The sequence below is a fragment of the Aythya ferina genome (genome assembly GCF_964211825.1).
Source record: "Aythya ferina genome assembly, chromosome: 1".
NCBI classification, from domain to species: domain Eukaryota; kingdom Metazoa; phylum Chordata; class Aves; order Anseriformes; family Anatidae; genus Aythya; species Aythya ferina.
In genome coordinates this window covers 144,172,833-144,187,743 of record NC_140296.1, presented here as the reverse complement: position 1 = coordinate 144,187,743, position 14,911 = coordinate 144,172,833, and the positions used below count along the sequence as shown (strand labels likewise).

Here is a 14,911-nt window from a genome sequence, read left to right as displayed (position 1 = left end):
AACAGCCTAGGGTAGGTGTCAATCACCATCTATCTCTTATATTCAAGCAATTAATTGTAGTAGTGTCTGTTACAAGCTTGGTAAGTGAAGGCACAAATCCCATTTATGTTGAAATACATTGATTGTATTTCCATGAAATAAGTTCAGCATTGGACTTCATCTTTGTGGTCCACTATCATCTTATAAATAAATGGTTTATAAGCCTGATTTTTATTCAAGTAAATTCCTTCCTCACACTGTAATTAACTATTAGGGCTTGTTCTGTTTAGCATCTGAACACGAAATAACTGCAGCTGGGCTCACACTAGGAGTTGTTATTACCTCAAAAGAGATGAGGACAATCAATATTCTAGGGAGGACAGGTACTGAAACTGCCTTCTGAATAACTTACAGGTCAATAATCATGATAGAAAATGGAAGGGAGTTTTGTATTTGAAGGAATCCCAAGGAGACCCCTGAGGAAGAAATTGTGTACAAAGATGAATGTGTATCCTCTGACTTGATTGTTTGTCTGACTGAATCCAGGTCACAAGCATCCTGCTCTCCTGCAAGCATTTGGGTAACCAAATGATTCAGTAGGTGTGTCAGCACAGTACTGTGTAGCAGACAGTAGGAGAAGCTTTTAGCATATGATTTTAGGATACGTAGATATAAACTTGATTTTTTTTTTTTTTTTGTTAACCACTATGACCAGAATTATAATCACATATTTCAGTTTAGTACTGGAAATAAATAACATATTTACCTCTTACTGAAACCCGACTTGTACTACAGGCTAGAGTTCAGTGCAACCATTAAATAAGAATATTTGTTCCTTTGGTGGTTGATAATCTTTAAACCGAGAGTAAAAGACTCAGTCCTAGGGTTTCTGTAGGTTAAGAGGATACCATTCCACTCAGCTACAGAAAACGTAATTTTAAAAAATACAAATTATTAAATATTAATAATTTCTCTTTTGAAATTAACCAATAACCACTGTTTCCCATGTGGAAAATAATGACATTTGGCTTCCTTAATGTTGCCTATTTTCTGAACATGAGCATGCATTTTCATTTTTACTGTACAGTACAAGAAAGCTGTTGAAAGCTTTATCTAATCGCACCAGCAAATTCAAACTACCTGAGTAATGATGCGGGTAGTGGGAAAAAGAGTTGCGTAAATACTGGAAATTTTCAAAAAATAAAAAGCATTTATATAAAACACACCTTCATGTAGGTGCTATAAAATGCAATACAAAATCCTAAGAGTACTTTGAAAAATTATAGCTTCCTAAAGCAGGTTTTAATATGTTTTTTTGTTGTTGTTAAAAAATATTTTTTCCCTTCCTTTTCTAAACCACATCCCCTCATGCTGGCAGGTCTCTGGGATAATCAAAGACTGATGGGTGTTTTCACATGCTGTAGCATTTTCATGATTCAGTGTCGTGTCATCCATGAAAAATTACTCCTTTGCTCCCTGCACGCACCCATTTACCTCTTTCAAGTCTTGGACAACAGCAGTGAGTCTCTCATTCTCTGCCTGAACGTTGGTGACCACGGCCCTGCTCTGCTTCAGCTCATTCTGCATCTCCAAAATCTTCCCCAGGTAATAAGCTTCTTTTGATGCAGACTCCTGGAGGAGGGTCTCTTCACGTGTTTCCCCATCTTCGGCCACTTTACGGTGAATTGAGAAGGACTGTCCAAATGCCTGCGAGAGGGAAACAATGCATACTATTAAACTACTGAAGCCCTAAAAAAAAAAAAAAAAAAAAAAAAAAAAAGTTATCAACAATAATGAACACCTGCATAGCCAGAGGGAATGAAATAGATTGGTGTCCTATACTCTGACCTAATAAATACTGCCTTAGCAGCTTCCTAGCAGCTGAGGGCCACCATCTCATTTAGCTGAAATGAAGCATCTTGAAGCTATTTCCAATTTGCAGTATGGATTTATGGCCCCTATCCAGGCAGTCTCCACTGAGATCAAGATGGTGCACTGCTAACTAACTCTTAATTATTGCCTGTATTTTATCTCTCTTGAATGAGGCCAAGTGGTTATTGTCAATACCTTTCTTCTCTCACACTGCAAAATAAGTATGTTTTCTTTTAGAGAACATAAACAGCTCAAAATCTTTCTCAATTGTTTTCCATTTTCAATGTTCTTTTCTGAGGGAAGCTGACCTCATGGTATAGAAGAAAGGTTTCCTATAACTTGAAAGATAAATGAGCTGAGTACCAAGCAGAGGTCGTATATGCTATGTGTAAGGTAAACATGAAGTTTGACTGCCACTTCTTTTTATTTATTCTGAAGTACTTTCTGCTTCAGCTAAAACAACACAATATTCAAGTATTTAAGACATTTCTAAATAAATAGGCACTTTTTAGTGATTCTCTTGCTCTTCTCATTATTGGCCTAGGGTGAGCAGTTGAAAAAGGTTATATTTTTCAGTGACAATATCTGAAGGAATGTTATTTGCATCAGCTCTGACACAACTTTGAAGAAAGCAAAGTACAAGCCATGATATCAGAACTGAAGGATATAACATTTAACCGTGAAAGACAGAGGGAAAGACCTTGCAATAATATAGTCTAAAATGTAATATAGAAAAATAACATACATAAAACATAAATATTAATATTAACGATAAAATAATACTTAAAATAAAGCCAAAACCCATTTTGTATTATCTTTAAAAACACATCATTTGATGAAAATCGCACGGCCTAACTCTGGTAGAAATTTACAAAACCAAAACCAGGCTCCTCATGTCATGAATATTTAGCTTAACAAAAGCTCTCTCACATATCTTAATTCAAAGAAAGTGTATTTCCACTGAGAAACCACGTTCGTGTTGTTGCTGTTGTTGTTTTCTCCCAGTGTTAAAGAGGAAAGCCATTGTAATAACTGGTTTTACAGAGGGAAATTCTCCATGAAAGCTTAATCTCTGCCAAGACCTAAGAAACCACATAGCATAGTATATATTTGCACCTGCTGTAACCAGTGATCTCTTCTGCCTTCCCATTATTAAGAACTCCTCACCAAACAAAAATCATTGTTTTACTGTTATTTATTGCCTTTCAGAATACGTTCTAAGTTTTACTGGCTCTGCAGCAGCCCCTTAGAAACTTCAAAGCAAAACCCCGTATAAAAACTTTGCAGCTTTTAAGTCTACTTTACTTAGAGAATCCTGTGAACTCAGCATTAAAGGATTCTAAAAATATTCAATAATGTATTAACCCAGCTGTCTTCTCTAAAGACTGCAAGTTACTGAAATAGCAAGCATCAGCAATTTGCTGAATAGGATTTTCCCAATAACAAGAAATTCAATTTAATGAGACTGTTGAACAGTGATTCAGTCACTGTCTGTGAATAAGACAACTTTCAGAAACACTGCTAATAAATTTTATCTTACAACGCATACTTATATTCAATGGCTCACTACTCCTAATTTGAGACCTAAACAGAAAGCTCCAGTCTAACAGATTCCCTAAAGGACAAATGCAAAAGCCATGTACCCAGGGAGGAAAAAATAAAAAAAAAATCAAAGCACAGCAGGACAGCAGATAGGACAAACAGGGTTCATGAAGAAAGGGAATCTGGAGCCCTTTCTGGTAGAGGACTACCAGAGCACCATGGATGAAAATCAGTACACGGCAATAATGGCTTTCCAGATACATATTGTACTTTCCTCAGATGAAACGAGGGTGCACTTTAGCACACGATGTCTGAGAATGGCCATGAATACAGATTTTGGGGAGGATGGTTGGTTGCACAGTCCTCAGAAACTCTCCTTGTCTTTATTTTGGGCCATTTTGGTTTTGGAAAATAAATAACTAACTAGATAGATAAATAAATAAATAAATAAATAAATAGTCTCCTGTTCTATGTATTAAAACTATCCTGGGGCACCCACAGAATTTAAGATGGCAAAAGATTTATCTAAAAAAAAACATTTTAATTTATACATGAAAATTGAAACATTTCTGTGGCGTGTTTATAAAAGTGCCGTTGACATTTTCCAAATGCAACTATTTGTATTGGAACCATTGCAACAGCACATAGAGCCTCAGCAAAACAGAAAAACCAGTAATTAACCAGGTATTTTTTCTCCATTGCATTTTTCCTGTAATATGATGCATAAATCTTTATTTCTTAAAGGAGGACAAGACAAACGACTGCCAAAAACATCTGATCTTCTCAGTAGATTAGTGAACTCACAGTATTTTGTTTGCACTGCATCAAACATCCATTTTGTTCTTTTACTTAAGGCAAATCATTTAATCATATCAGCTATTTCACAAAACATTTTAAGAGTGACTATAAATTGTTTTGGACTTCTGAGCTGATCTTCAATGCTGTAATGTGTTATGTTAGCTAAACATTTGCTCTTACACAGCATAACCTCACCCCATTGACTGAATCTTCACCTCTGACAGACATGGACATCGTATATGAAGGAAAAGGGAAAGTACAAACATAATACACATACAGTGCATAAAAACATAACTGAATTTTCAAAATTTTAAATGCAATTTTTGTTAGTGTAACAAAGTTACTGTGTACTTAATTATTTGTGCTTATAACTATAGGAAATGTGAAAAAAAATCATTGAAACATTTTTCCTATGAAAGCAAATCTGAACTTTACTGTACATTATACCAGCCTCTTTATTTCTAAAACTGCTATCAATGTGTTAAAGATCTGGAGAAAGAAATAAAGGAAGCACAATTATTTTTCCATATCAATGAAAATTATGCAAATCCATGCAGCATGGAGAAGAACACTTTTAATTAAAATGCAAGCAAAAAGTCCTGCTTCTGTTCTTCATGGTCTATATAGAATGACAAAAATTTAAAACTTTACAGACATACCCACTTCAGGACTTCCACAAGATTCCTCACTTCTAAATTAAGCCATACAGCACTATTTTTCATCTGGTAGCCAAAAGCAGTGCCAGTCTCTTACATGATTCCATTGGATTCGAAAGTCAAGAAACACTAGAGTTCCCTAAGCTAACAGTACCCAACTAACTCACTTGTGTTGTTTCTGTAATGGTTTGTGGATTGATGCTGCAGTGTACAACACAAACACATTAACGGCTACAGTTATTGTTATTATGGTGCTGTCTTGCTTGGTTTGATTACTCATGTAAGCCACTTAGAAACCATTACTAGTCCCTTGCTAGCTCTTAGTTTCATCAATCACATAGCAAGAGAGTTTCTGACAAAGTACATCATCTTCCAGAATCAAATCGGGACATAGACAAGTCTGTATATATCCATGCAAAAACCCTTCTTAGCTTCTGTTCCCTGGAGAACCTTCTTTCCAGCGTAAGTACAATAGCTGAAAACAGCTACAAAGGCTGAGGCACACAATGTTTTAACACAAAGACTGTTCTATCAGAGAATTTCGTATTGTATTACTCCCATCACATCTCTCAAGACTTTGCTTGAAAGGATGCTGTTGACTGAGTTAGGAGATTTATTTATTTTAAGTTGGTGATAAAAGATGAATTACAAGATGCCATTCATTAAGTATTGTGTGTGTATATATATATATATATGTATATGCATAGAAATATACGCACACACTGAGACCTGAGAACTGTATTACATAATTGCATTACACGTGCCCAAAGTATTATGACTTCTTAAGGGGTGTTTTAAAATATGAGTTTATATATATAAATAAAATTAAAGCAATAATTAATATTTGAGTGAATGAGAAATGATGGTGGCAGCAGACACATACAGGAAAGAAGTCAGTCTGATCACTGAAACAGGTATGAGGAAAAAGTCATTTGTCATTGGACTCAAGACAATCCCAAACAGAAATTCCAGTGCCCCAGAAGCAAACTACCATGAAAAAAAATAATACAGTGAATAAAATAGGCATAAATTTATAAAAGTGCAATAGAAAAATACAACTGATCCAAACAACATATGTGAGAATATTTATGTCAAATATAAACAGCAATAAATAACCTAGTATATAATGATGTGAAATGATCCCTGTACAATGAAATTCAGATGTAGTACTTACAAAAGAGGGGGGAAGAGAAGTTACAAGTTCAGTTTAGCTATAGATAGCGGCGTATATGCAAAAGATCACCTAAACACAGAAGTAAGTAATGAATGAAGCTATTTCTGAGTTTGTTTTAATTTTACTAGGCACCTCCTGAGGCAACAGATCTGCATAGAAACTTGCTCTTCTAGTATATGATGATTAACAAGCAATAAAACATGACTTGACTGCTAGCTGGACGATCAGGCAGCCTATCCTTACAGCTTTGACACTTAATGTAGTTTCTCTGATGCATAATGCAACAGCATTGAACTTGTTCAAATCATTACCTGTTTCAGCTGCTAACTTGCTGCAAAGTGGAATGCATTACATATCAGTTACCTCCACATCCTAATAAAACAGCAGGGGAAAAGCAGGTTGGGATTATCCAAAGGAGTAGCATATTTCCAAGGCAAACCAGTATGACACCAAAGATGGAAATCTTTGCTAGAGAAGCTTCACTGGGATACTGTAAGAGGACAGCTCTTTTGTGGTACCACTCGCATGCTCACTTATTACATAATATTCACTTAATCACTTGCAGTTCTGCATCTGTCTTTCTATATAAATATATATATTTAATTAATCTCCCTATATATTTGTGGCCTTTCTTCAGAATTCATTCACTAAGCTCAGGGTTCTCTGACATTTTTCTGCTAAGAAGCAATACGTTGTAGACATAGGTCTATGATGAAATCCTTTCTCAGCAAGGCTGAGCAGGGGAGTGAGTGAGCTAAGCAGCTCTAGCCCTTCTTCAAACCTAGTTGGTATGAAACTGCCCCCCCCCCCATAAGATGTGATGTGGTGGCAGCTGCACTGGTGCTCCCATTTAGATGCATTCTCGTTTTGTACTTACCTCCACTATTTCACACCCTGCTCATTTGAGGAACCTGCTCTTGGTGGCCCTACCTGAGCAGGGACTTGGACAAGGTGACCTCCAGAGGTCCCTTCCAACCTCAGCCATTCTGTGATTCTGTAATCTGAATGCTGCAGAAGTTATCCAGGATGAAGTTTCTTCACTACTACATCCAAGCCAGCATTCAGCCTCACTGGGAACCTTTCTTTCCATAGGCTTTTCTACAGGCATGTGCTCAGTGCTTTAGCTGTTTGTTACTGCTTGCTCCCTCACCCTTTCGGCACACAGACTGTCCAGCATCTTGGACAAGGATTGTGTTTTATCCTTGAAGAATACAGCAGGTAACAGAGTCTAAACCTGACTTGTATGTCTTGACAGCATTGCAATGCAAAGAATAAATAACAATGTCCTTGCAGAAATGACAGATGTGTGGACTGATGGTCATATATATTTTCTAAAAATTGGAAAAGTTTTATGCCTCTAAGACTTACTCATAGTTTAGACTAAATCTTTATGTAATTGGAATGACTACCTGCTGTTCATTTAAAATAGCTGGCAGAGGTCAGCTATTTGGAATCTAACACTGAAGTGATTAAAATCTTCGAATGCAAATAGGCATATTGCAATCAAAACAAAGATAGATGCATGTTTAGTCAAAAATGGTCTGTAAACAAGGGTTTTCACAGATATTGTGTAGACAGTGCATGTGAGATAGCCCATACCAGGAAGCAGGTTTCATACTTAGAATGCAGGCTGAATCAGCAAGGTCACACAGGAAGAAACCTAGAGAATGAACTTTTGGGTTGTCAGGCAAACTAAAAACAGCTCGTTTTACAGACATTGAAGTGTCTCATTCATCTGATTCCTCTTCTGTTCACTAAAGCAGGGTGCTGAACACTCCTACAGACAGGCAGAAGATAGAAAGATGCTGGATCCCGTCAGTAATTTCTCTTTCAAATCCTAACAAGGAATATAAGGGAACTGATCAAAATGCAATCATATCCAAGCAACCACCTAAGCATGAGCCACTGCATAATTTCAATACTCATGAAGATGATCAGTTTTGCTCTTTACATCACACAACATGAATAGTAAAAAGTAACAACATAACGTTTTACTTCATATGCCCCAATTTGGAGGAAAAAAAACCTATTAAAGGTTTTATACACTTTTAAGTAAACTAACAAATTGAGGTTTCATTATATGTTCTTGAGAGATTGGGCAGCCTTATAAGAGGGGTGAAAATTAAACCTTACAGGACAGTAGTTTCCAATTCATGCTTGGCTAAAGACACTCAATATGACCTTAAGGAAATTGTGCAACTTCCCATTGGAAAATGTAAATGACAGCATCTGATACACAGAGAAAGAGACTGCTATTGTGCACCCACTCATGGCCTGAGACAATATACATGTATTATAGTTATGAGCATAAATGCTACCCAAAGAAGTTATTTTATTACCTCATAAAGGAAAAAGAAAACAAAAACACACATTTATTTCCAAATACCAGTATATCTAATCTACTCAATTCAATAATATTATGTAAATTTTGGTACAATGGTAAAGTCATGTAAGTTAATACCTGCGTTAATATTTAACTTGCAAATAAGACTTGCATACCAATGTGTTAGAGGTTTTATTTGTCAGAAATACTGAAGAGATCATATACATGGAAAACAAAAGTAATACCCAGACTGTTACAGATGCAGAACTGTAGCAGAAATGTAAACAAATTCATAGTCTTTTCTCTAGGGAAGCTTTGAATAAAAGCATGCACGCTGTCGACGTCTTCTGTTTGCTCTCAACAGATGCCTGCAGTGTCTACAGGCCTGTTGAAATTCATATATCAGTTACTAATCAAAGCCTTCAGAAAGTACTGGGGGAAAATGGCATTTACATTCAACTCGGCTACGTGCATGGCCATGCTTCTGTAGTCCCAGTACATCTTGTGTTGATTTCAATCAATATGTCACGGTATGAGGCCTTAGGCAGCCATGCTTTATATATATATGGAACAAAAATATTCCTAAATGTGTCAGGAACAAGAAAGCACTACCACGAAAATGAACATTCAATAGTAACCTCCATTGTTCATCATCAACCCAGTAAAAGCAGAGTGAATAAGAATTTCCATTTAATTGCCTTTAACAGCACTCAATATGAGAATTCAAATTCCCTCCAGGCACAGAAAACACAAGAAAGAAGAAGCCTGCAACAAAAGAGCACCACTTATCTACAACACAACTAATTAGTTTTATGATGGCAATTTTAAAGCAGCTCTATTCAAAATGAATATGGCCAATAATAAATTTATTTCAATAAATAATATTATTAATGAACCACAAGACAATTTAAAAATTTGCACAATGTCTATACTGATGCTTTTATGAGTTCACACTATCATCAGACCAACCTCCAGCTATTACAAATTTCCAATTAAAACCAGAATAAACATGAAAGACTGACAAGGGTGTTTTCTTGTAGCTTTTTGTTGGTTTGCTTTGCAAAAAAAAGTGTCTAAACTCTAAACTTTGTTGTGTGGCAAAATTGGAAATTTAACTAAACTTTTTTTTTATTATTATTGTCTGCTTTTCTGTTCCTCTAACTATGAGGCTAAGATGTACACATTTCCTTGTCCTGCACTTGCTTGAATAAAGCATTTCCTTGTCCTGCACTTGTTTGAATAAAGCTGCATGCTGAAATCCAGTTCCTTAGTGGCTGTGTGCCTGCCTGTGATCTCTAGTTATTTCACATGAGCTCCCCATACGTAAATTCATGTACCATGGTAAGTGTGTGTTTGTAGTGCATTTTGGAAGTGGCCTAAGATAAACCACATTGCTAGTGAACGATAAAAACCACCCATGAAGAATACTGACTGCTTTCTACATTGCTGCTGCTACTTTAGCAGTAGCTTTCTGCTGGAGAGAAGTTTCAAGGGTAGTATTTATAAGAAAGGATTATTTCCAGTTGCAAATTCAGAACAGCAGCGACGAAGGAGGAACTCTTTTGTCACATCAAATTAGGACTATCCCAGAGCAGTTTATAACGAAGCAGAGGCAGCATGCCCTGAATGCATTCTCTAGAAAAGAAAAGAAATGAGAAATAGGGACAGGTCTAAGCCTTAGGCAGGTACACACAAACCAGTGAAGTTGGATGAAGCAAAGAAAGAAGTTTGCTTCTTAGAAAAGAATATTCTTTGCACATTAAAAATTATAATAAAAATAAGCAATGGAGAAATCCTGTATCCTAGGCCCCATTTGGAGTAGTGTGTCCAGGTCTGGGGCCGCCCAGCACAAGAAGAATGTGGACGTGTTCGAGTGGGTCCAGAAGGGGCCATGAAGATGATCAGAGGGCTGGAGCACCTCTCCTATGAAGAAGGTTGAGAGCTAAGGTTGTTCAGCCTAGAGAAGAAAAGGCTCCAGGGGGACCTTGTAGCAGCTTTTCAATATTTAAAGGGGGCTTATAAAACAGATGGAGAGCAACTGTTTGCTCAGTCAGATAGTGACAGGACAAGGGGGAATGGCTTTAAACTAAAAGGAGAGAATTAGATTAGAGGTTAAGAGGAAATTCTTCACTCCACTCAGGGTGGTGAAGCACTGGCACAGGTTGCCCAGAGAGATTGTGGATGCCCTCATCACACCATAAAACTGGTTGAAAGTGCTGGTGTTGCAAATAGTTAAAAAATAAGGTTTGTTTGAGCTTGAAATCAGCTTTCCTAATGTTGATCTTTCCTGTTTTTATATGCTCCTTTATATCTAAACAATCTCAAAAATCAGTCCCTGAGAGAGGAGCTCAGTCAAAGTCATTGTAACCAGGCAAGACTTAGCTCATATCTACAGCAGCAAAAGACGACCTTCCTAGCTGCTAAAACATCATTAACAGCTACACCTTTTGTACCTAACTACATTTAATAAACACAAATACTTCAAGTCTTAATTTGTCTGTTATCACATATTCATATTGCCTGCAATTCCTTCTGCAAACCAACAGCACAGCAGTTCTGACTACTCCATAGGTGATTAATATGAATCTCAGCCAAAACCTGAATTGTAAATAGTTCCCAGACTTGTTCTCTGACATAGTATAAATACATAGTACTGCCTGGTGATGAAAAACCCCATTTGTGAAATGAATCATCTCCTACAAAGCAATTAGCAAAGGACAGCAAATTTAAGAAGACAATATGCTTTTGCTTTGTTAGCAGTTTTGTATCAAGGTGACCTATCTTCTAAATTATGAAATAATTGCATAAGAATATGCAAATTAAGGAGCCATGACTTCTCTAATTCTACTGAGAAAATAACCAGAACTTTCACTGGCTTCAGTGGATCCCAGTCTTCAGCCCTAGGTACTTCCTTATGAATGATAAACTATATTCTGGCTCCTGATTCACTATATTTGCTCATGTGGAAATTACAGGCAGGAATAGCAAGCAGTTTAAATAATTAACTTTTAAGAGCCACCAAAGCCTATCAATCTTCGCTCTTTTAGGTGCAGTCTTATTTTCACAGAAGCTTTCAAACAGCTTCACAAGCATCATCAGTTTTCCCTTTAGTAGCTTCAGTCTCACAACAGCAGTTTTTATGGAATAGAAAAGTCTGCTTTCTTCCTGCAATTCCCTCCTCCTGCAGGAGGAATGCCCATGCTTTTGTAGAGCAGGGGATCAGCAGCACAGTCAGGAGAAGATTCCAGGCAGCAAGGGAGTGTTTAGCTTGCAAACTAAATCTGTCACAGCACTGGATGCCAGAGCTTTCCTCTTTTCTCCAGAAAGGAAGCTTTCAAATGTCTCTTATCTTGATAATTGGCAAAATGTACAGATGGCCATTCACATTGTTGCAGCACTAGAATCCTAATATTGATGTCTTCCACAAATGCTTAATGATTTCCTACCCTTTTGAAGAGAATCATAAGCATTAAGATTGATACAAATGAAGTACAAAAGCAACTATTTGCTGATGTTTGCACACGTGCTCACACGCGCACCATAAGAAAGAGCAGAACAGGGGGGTTAAAAAAGCAAGTTAGCAATTGTTGCTACAGAGGACCATAAGTGTGATTTCATGCAAATTATAAAGAACAGACTGACCTAAAGATAAGGTGCCAAGATGATGAAGAACAGGACTGAAACCATACAATATACAGATAAGGAAAACAAGAAAAGACATTTAGAATTTTTGCCTAGCATTTATGAGGAACAAAACAAAATAGTGAGGCATGATACCAAACCCACCATCGACTCCTAGCACATACAGACAAAAGCCAGTCAATAAGAACTCAAAGTACGTTATGAGAACTTACTACCTGATGTCCCCATCACATGTTGCACATAATCCTGACCTGACTACTTGTGCACACATACACGTTTTGATTCTTACAAGTATCTGGTTATGAAAGTGAGTGAATGAAATCTGTGAGAGAATAAGTGTAAACAAGCAGAAATCAGGCAACTTATAGATTCTGGAAAATACATGTATGTATCACCTCCCCCTTTCATAACACCTCCAGAAGCACTAGCAGCTTGCCTAGCTCTGGAGGCAACATTTTTTTAAATAAATAATCTGTGTACACACAATCAACATGCAGACAATCAGTATACACAATGTGTATTCAATTGTAAGTATATTTGCCAAGTAAATTGTAAGTATATTTACAAAGCATTGTCATGTCGTTGAAATACTATGTGCACCTGTACAAGGACTATAACATCACAGATGTAAGGAATTGGAGCATATTTATTATCCAACGGACTTTTCAAAGCTAAGTCCACCTTCTGAACTTGACTGCTCGCAGTGACTGATGAACCTGTATTATGATAAAAGCCCTGTAAGAGTGGTAGTGAACAGAAAAGTGGGCAAAACTCAGTGAATGGGAACAGCTCAGCATGTTGTGATCAACGGTGGGCGCATCCACAGCCAGAGTCCCGTCATCTAGGGTCCTGTCATCAGGAGGGATGTAAGTTTGCTACCACGTTACTACTGTCTTTATAATTTCTACCCTCTATTATTATTTTTTAATAGCATAATGAGCTTCAAGTGTTGGGTGCCTTTCCTACTGAGATTAAGAAAGCACCAGCAACTCCTCAATGCAAAACATGTTTTCATAGGCAGCTTTAATTTATTGTTAGTCTCTCATACTGCTTGAAATCTCCATTATATGAAGAGCATTTCTAATCTACATTTGTAATTTACACTGAATCTACTTGATGAGTCATTATAAAAAAAAAATACTATCACAGCATAGCATCTGACAGAGATGTCACAGACACATATAGGGATATTCATTTTCCATTCATTGCTTTATGGACTAAACAGTCTTTGGAGAGCATCATACAAGTATACATTGGAAAATATCTCAGTTAATCAAAGGATTTATATTATCAGAAGGAGACAGAACTATCAACTCTCACTTTGAGGCAGTTCTTGAGAAGTTTCTTTTTTGATTATGTGTGTGTGTGTCCATCCCCTAAAGCAGCACATTCATTAGACATCTTAAAATTGAACCTCTGAATTGCAGCACATCTACACGTGCATTTGTTGGTAACACACATCGATAGAAAAGGATACAGGGCATAAAACAGTCTCATTGAGCAACACATTTATTTTAGAGTGGATTTGTATTTTGACAGAGAAGAGTATCGACAATTGTAACTACCTTCACTGTTGGGAATCTATAAGCCAGCCTTTTAAACATAGCAGTGACTCCAAATTAAATCTGTACAGATGAAGTCAAACTGCATCACTGAAATCTCTGTGTACCCAAAGAGGGACATCACAGAACAAAAACCACCCATTCTGAAGAGCCCTGGGAAAATGAAGAAATGTACATGTATGCTTCTCGATGCACTTTTCAAAGTCCTGTAGACACAGCTGTGTGTATACTAATGCTGATATACATTGATATACACTGATATACATTGATGTGCAGTGTGCCACCAACCTGGATCTTTAGGAAGACAGAAGAGATCCATGGGGGCCTCTCACTGACCAGGCAAACCCAGGTTGTTTCTGTAGAAAGCCAGTCATCTATCTCTGTACTAAGCTTCCGCAGAATACTCCTTTCTGAACTGCCCCACAAACCAGGGTTTTTCAGTGGCTTAGCCCCTTTTGCACAAAACACTGTCCCAAGACAGTGAATTCATGCCATAACCAAGAGTTTCTTGAGTGTTTCCCTTTACAGGATGAATTACAAATACATTCATATACAGGTAACACATCACCAGGAGCTGTGAATAGATATCAAAGTATAGTTAGAAAGGAAAAAAATCAAGGAAAGGACAACAAAGATATTTTATAAAAATATCTAGTATTACATTCCCACACTTCTCTGCCCTCAATGCAGGTTAGAAAATTCTAGTAATACCAGGAGCCAGAGGGTTGTGATGCTATATATAAAGATAAATTGATTAGGACAGAATTCATATGAAAAAAAGAAACTTAACTGATCATGACTCTGTTGTTTATTACACAAATAGCACAAAGACACTGTGCTGCGTATTTACACACAGAGACACGTAATCACATACCATTGCTGATGATTTCAGAACACTCCAGGAAATGGAGATGGATTTTGATTTAAAAGACTGTCCAAACCCCTTAGGCTGCTTTCAGAATAGCAACTCATAGGTTTATTTCAGGGCTATTCAATCCATTTTTGCTAACATGCTCCAAGCAATTTTATGAAGGTCTGTTCAGTAGGAGCAGCATTACAGCTCAGCTGGGCCAGCCACATCTGGCATGCCACCTCACAGCTCAGAAATAAAGGCACATATCTAACCTGCTCCCAAAGAGATCAAGGAATGGTAAAAATAAATAAATAAATCTGAAACATCATCACAGCCATGGCTGCAGTAAGGTTTAATCACATGCTGAATAAGAGTGTTATCCTCTCATGACAGGAAGAGCATAAAAGCAATGAAAAATGGAATAAAGGAACCAACAATGTATAACAGAAAATATTCAAATTTTTGGCATTAAAAGTTCTTTGATATATTACCTGGCATGCTTTAATTTCT

General features: G+C 37.0%; 1 protein-coding gene across 16 annotated transcripts in view; it reads right to left on the bottom strand.

Annotated features, from left to right (window-relative positions):
- Nucleotides 1-14,911, bottom strand: part of LOC311433677 (protein bicaudal D homolog 1) — a 294,907-nt gene that overhangs the window by 201,455 nt on the left and 78,541 nt on the right. For all 16 annotated transcript variants that reach the window (XR_014690894.1, XM_084513060.1, XM_084513059.1 and 13 more), the window contains exon 2: nucleotides 1,474-1,686. Coding sequence is in view for 15 of the 16 variants with exons in the window: in XM_084513060.1 (XP_084369186.1) it covers nucleotides 1,474-1,686 (213 nt within the window). In the remaining variant the exon portion in view is untranslated. The remainder of the gene's footprint in view (nucleotides 1-1,473; nucleotides 1,687-14,911) is intronic.